This window comes from Procambarus clarkii, chromosome 83, assembly GCF_040958095.1.
Source record: "Procambarus clarkii isolate CNS0578487 chromosome 83, FALCON_Pclarkii_2.0, whole genome shotgun sequence".
NCBI lineage: Eukaryota > Metazoa > Arthropoda > Malacostraca > Decapoda > Cambaridae > Procambarus > Procambarus clarkii.
The window spans coordinates 2794648-2800647 of record NC_091232.1 but is presented as its reverse complement, the minus strand read 5'-3'; the positions used below and the strand labels follow the sequence as shown (position 1 = coordinate 2800647).

Sequence of the window (6000 nt, the reverse complement as noted above, 5' to 3'; positions counted from 1 at the left end):
TCACAATCTACACACTCTTTCAGAAATCTCCACAGATCTTTCACGCGCACCTGTAACACTTGTCTCCTTTTCCTCTTTACAGATGTGGGCCTGGGCTGGAACTGGGAGATGTGGTGGACCTACGACGGCATCTCAGGTGAGGCGGAACTGCTCCGTGTCGTAAATAGGGAATTTAAGTCATGCAAGATAACGCATGAGAAATGAGTGGAAGTAATGAGTGGAGCGTAGTTGATGAGACAAAAAATGAGACAACAGAGCAACAGAATGAAAAAATTATAAAAATGAACTATATTGTTTTTTTCAGAATTAGCTGTTTGTTTCTATGAAATGGGACGAATTTCTTAAAAACTCATGTTTATAACATGAGTTTTTATTTAGCTATCAGTTAACATGAGTTAGAAGATGAGTATTGATCTTCATCACGCTTAATGTGTGTTATAAATGTAAAAATGTCTAAATTATTTCAACTGTGTCAAATGACACAATTGTCGCATCTGGTGCGACAAAAAACCATCTGAATTTATAGAATGTCAAAGAGACTCGCCAGAAGGTAATGTTCGACTTGGAACGACTAAATCCAAAATTGATGGGCCATTCTTCTTTCAGGAAGCATCTGTCACAGGTCCCGTCTATCTTCTTATATGCTTCATCAGTTTCTCGAAGCACAGCTTCTTGATGCTGTTGACCTTCTTGATCATCTTTAGTTTGTCCAATCACTTGGGCTGGACGGTAGAGTAACCCACATTGACGCACCTACCACCCACAGTGACGCCCTCACCACCCACAGTGATGCACCCACCACCCACATTGACGCACCTACCACCCACAGTGACGCCCTCACCACCCACAGTGACGCCCTCACCACCCACAGTGACGCCCTCATCACCCACAGTGACGCCCTCACCACCCACAGCGACGCACCCACACACCCACAGCGACGCACCCACACACCCACAGTGACGCACCTACCACCCACAGTGACGCACCTCACAAAACCCCAACCAAACCCTCCACTTCACCCTAGCTAACTAAGCCTACCAGCTCCACCCTGGCGGCACCTCTCCTCCACTATACAGTTCAAGAAGCACCCCTTCACCACAACAACGACTCCAGCACCGTCACCCCTCCTCTCCCTACCTTCACCGACGCATCTATAAATCCCAAACGCATCGAGGCTTTATAAAGCTGTCAGCATGGTCGGATTTTCGAGCACAGGCGATGCCAAGACAGCGTTGCAAGTTTGACCATTAAAGTTCTAACATTCGGGCTACCATTTTTTTTCCTATCTCAGACGGAGATAAAAGACTTTCTGGGATGTTTGGGTTTTCTTTGGGATTGATTGATGTCAGAGGGGGTAACAATGTGTGTGTGTGTGTGTGTGTGTGTGTGTGTGTGTGTGTGTGTGTGTGTGTGTGTGTGTGTGTGTGTGTGTGTGTGTGTGTGTGTGTACATAGTCCCGTGTTATTTTTGACATATTTACACTATCAGAGTTTGCAGGATTGTGTTTCAACTCCTGGAGCCCATCTCTTCAAATGGTGCCATCTAAGGCAGTGACTCCGGACTCCTTTCTGTCTGCTTTTAAAACGCTGGATGGAGGTAACCCCTTACTATTTCCCATAGTTTTTTCCTCTTGTTTACTGTCCTTTCAACGAAGATTTGTTTCCTCACATCACTGTGTCTCCTCTGCGTTACGTCTTTGTTCAACCTAAAAAACATTAGATCTGTGTTTATTTTGTCGTTATATAAAAGTTTTGTACATTATTTTTACCAAAAAATATACGTTTTCGTATATATACGTTATACATAAATATAAATATACGTTTATACGTAATATACGTATTAAAAACTTTTGATGACTAGATCATGTCTACAGGGTTCAACTTTCTCTACACGCAGAATTCAGCTGTGCCTCTCAACCAAGCTCAGGGCTTTTCTGTGCATATCAACTCAACGAGGACTCAAATATTCTTCTCAACTTATCTGAGGGCTTTCATCTCTCTCTCAACCCAATCCAGGGCTCAATTGTACATCTCAATCCCGGGCACTACTATATACCTCAATTAAGGGCTGAACAGTGCTCCCCAATCCGGCTCGAAACTGTCCCTCTCAACCCACAGCTCAACTGTATCTTTCAGCCAGGAAATAACTTTTCTTCTTTTGCTAAGACTATACTTCTTGAGTTATCTTGAGTTGAATTATCTTGAATTATCTTGAGAGGATTTCGGGACTTTTTAGTGTCCCCGCAGCCCGGTCCTCGACCAGGCATCCACCCCCAGAAAGCAGCCAGTAACAGCTGACTAACACCCAGGTACCTATTTTACTGCTAGGTAACAGGAGCCGCTCGGCCGACCGGCTCCAAGGCTCCGGCTTACTTCAAGGTGTAACTTTATGTGCCTCTCGAGGTAAGGGTAATTATTGCTTCCCTCAGTGGCAACCTTATTACTGAAGACAAAGTTAACACACAAACTGTGTCGTTGGAAAATTGGATCTAATTGCTGTTTCTGCCATGAAAGGTTTAATGACAACCCCCCCAAGGTAGGTTTAATATTTATTTTATCCATCATGGTAGATCTAATTACTGTGTTAACTCACTGACTTGATTACTGAACCTCTCCCAAATCTCCCCAAATACGCTGAACATATTATTGCTTCTGTTTATTCTCTCGCAAATTGCTTTACATAATATCCCTGTGTAGTTGGTGCTTCCGCCGCTGCCGGAGCACAAGGGAGCAAATAAAGCACTGGGAGATAGGACCTGCCTGAAGTCACAAGTGTTAAGGCACGTCCGGGGGAGATGCAAGCACTGCTACTTCACAAGACGTAGCATAAAGGAGCACCAACTGTGTGTTCAGGCCGCTACGGTGGAGGGAAGGGGGAGGGAATTATCAGGGGGAAAGCGCCAAGCCATTAGGACTATATAGCACTTGGAAGAAATCAGGATAAGGATTTGGGATGGGACGGGGGGAAAAGAATGGTGCCTAACCACTTGGACGGTCGGGGATTGAACGCCGACCTGCATGAAGCGAGACCGTCGCTCTACCGTCCAGCCCAAGTGGTTGGGCCCGCTCCAGTGGAGAAACAGGAATAAAACTCTCGCAATTTCTCTCTCTCTCTATCTCTCTTACCTTTCCCTCCACATCAGGTCTACTAAAAGAGTTCAATATAATTTTTTTTCTCGTGCTCTAAGGTGATCATTACCTCGCGGAAGAACACCACGAAAGTCTTCTAATTACGAACAATTAAATATGCAGTTTTTTCCCAATGCTGATTCATGATTGAAAACTTAACACCTTGAAGAGGTGCAAAAGTGTATCTGACGAGCATGTTTCTTGCCACCACTTCTTGAAATGTAACAGATCATGAGAGAAATAATGTGAAATTGGGAGATAAAAGAAAATTCAATAGAAAAAAATAAGCAAAAACTGAATGAAAGGAGGAAACAATATATTAAGAATTAAAAACAATTAAACAAATATCAGATTTAGCCTAATTTCATTTAAATAATAATAATAATAATTCAATTTATAAAATGATAAAAACAATGATAATAAATTTTGCAAAAATAATAGCAATAATAAATTATCTACAAAAAGACATTGCATGATTTTAATGACGTGTTGACATTATATATTGCAATAGTCAACAGATGAGGAAGTCGATTGGTAAATGACAATTAACCACATCCTAATCAATCACATCAGGGAGCCGGTCGGCTGAGCGGACAGCACGCTGGACTTGTGATCCTGTGGTCCTGGGTTCGATCCCAGGCGCCGGCGAGAAACAATGGGCAGAGTTTCTTTCACCCTATGCCCCTGTTACCTAGCAGTAAAATAGGTACCTGGGTGTTAGTCAGCTGTCACGGGCTGCTTCCTGGGGGTGGAGGCCTGGTCGAGGACCGGGCCGCGGGGACACTAAAAAGCCCCGAAATCATCTCAAGATAACCCTAAACTGAGCCAAATAACTGAATCATCACTTCTAGAAACCAGTCACGTTGATAGTCAACTATTTCCATTATTCCACTTTTCTCAATTCCCATTTTTTCTCAATTCCCATTTTTCTAATTCCAATTTTCATAATTCCCATTTTCCAAGATCCTCACACCTCCTCGCCCAAAAAAATAAAATCAACTTTACTATTAGCAAATGGAGCCTTGTGAGTATGCTTAGTCCACTGGTTAAAGGTATGCTGAGTACCTCATCACCGCTTTTGGCATTATATGCTTAAGTCCACTGGGAAAGTTACCTCAGTTCAATTTGACTTTGCAATCATCTGCCACCGTGAAGGAATGTAATGATGGCTATGAATAGTCAACTGTAATCCGCTGGTCATGACCATCAAGGCCTAAATCACTAAAGAGGCAAGTTTCGACCATTAGTAAGAGCTATGCCTCGCTCTCGTTGAACTCTAAAGAGCAGAACTCTGCGTGAACGACGAAGGCGCGGCAGCTCGGGTGATAGAGTGCTGTGGACGGTAGAGCGACGGTAGAGCTTCATGCAGGTCGGTGGTCAATCCTCGATCGTCTCAAAGTGGTTGGGTGCCATTCCTTCCTCCCAGTTTCATCCTAGATCCTTATCCTGACCCCTTCTCAGTGCTATATAATTGTAATGGCTTTTGTGCTTTCTCTTGATAGTTCCCTTCCAGTCAACGTCTCCGGCGTCAACGTCTGAAGCGTCAACGTCTCCGGCGTCAACGTCTGAAGCGTCAACGTCTCCGGCGTCAACGTCTGAAGCGTCAACGTCTCCGGCGTCAAATCCTTGAGGTGGTGACGTAGAGAGCATTGACGTCGCATAAACGCAGTAATCCTCTGTCCTTTGAGTGGACCAGAAACAGCGTTTATACACAGGAGTTGGAACATTCCCTGACGGCTCCTTACCCACAAGAAGATGGGCTTCACAAGCCACACTCAACTATCCTCCTCAGGAACTCCCCGCACGCAAATCCTCCTAAAAGGGAAAGAGCAAATGAAGTAACAGAATGGTCTCAATCGACCATTCTCAATCGACTTGAGAATGGTCCAGGACGGACCGAAACGTCGTCGTCCCTTCACCTTCTAGTGTGAGGTCTGGTCAACAACGAAGTAACAGATTTCCTGTTAACCCAAGAACACACACAATACGTGAGAGACGCGAAACACAAGAAGCAACACAGGATAATGGAAGAAAAACAACGGAAGGCAAGACAAATGAAAATCGTCAACAAAATGGCGAAATAAAAACAACAAACCAATATTTAAACCTACATAGAGTTAAGATAAAACAAACGATTAGACACACGAGACAAATTTAAGAACCAAAGAAGCACCAACAAGACAGAGGAAACTAAATGAATATTTTTAGGAAACTAAAAATAATTAAACATCTGAAGATTATGAATATTAAATAAGAAATAAATAAGAAATAAGCAGCTTTTGAAGTGAACAATAAAGATCACGAACATTCTTTATAACACAAGACCCAAACATTCCCAGGGAGAATGTTGGGAATGTGGGAACGTAGAAAGTGTGGCAGATAAATAAATTAAGGAAGGAGGGAAAGAAGAAAAGAAAAGCTGTTAAGGTAGCATGAAATGAGAGGAAGAGAGAGAGAGAGAGAGAGAGAGAGAGAGAGAGAGAGAGAGAGAGAGAGAGAAAGAGAGAGAGAGAGAGAAAGAGAGAGAGAGAAAGAGAGAGAGAGAGAGAAAGAGAGAGAGAGAGAGAGAGAGAGAGAGAGAGAGAGAGAGAGAGAGAGAGAGAGAGAGAGAGAGAGAGAGAGAACAAAACGAGAGGAAAAAGTGTGTGTGAGAGAGAGGGAGAGAGAGAAAGAACAAGATAATAAAAGCAGGAAAAGTAGTTGAGTCAATTATGTAGAGTGAATGAAGAAGAGAGAGAGAGGAGGAGAATAAATTCAGAGAATGGGGGAGAAGGAAGGAAGGAAGGAGAGAGAGAGAGGAAGAGCAACAGTTGAGAGAATGGGGGAGAGAGATATGTACAATGCCTGTTAAGTTTGCACGAGAGAATTCTGC

General features: G+C 43.3%; 1 protein-coding gene across 1 annotated transcript in view; it reads left to right on the top strand.

Moving 5' to 3' along the window:
• Positions 1-6000, top strand: part of LOC123768757 (carbonic anhydrase-related protein 10) — a 295413-nt gene that overhangs the window by 169938 nt on the left and 119475 nt on the right. The window contains exon 3 of the mRNA XM_069316276.1: positions 83-136. Within this exon, the coding sequence (XP_069172377.1) occupies positions 83-136 (54 nt within the window). The remainder of the gene's footprint in view (positions 1-82; positions 137-6000) is intronic.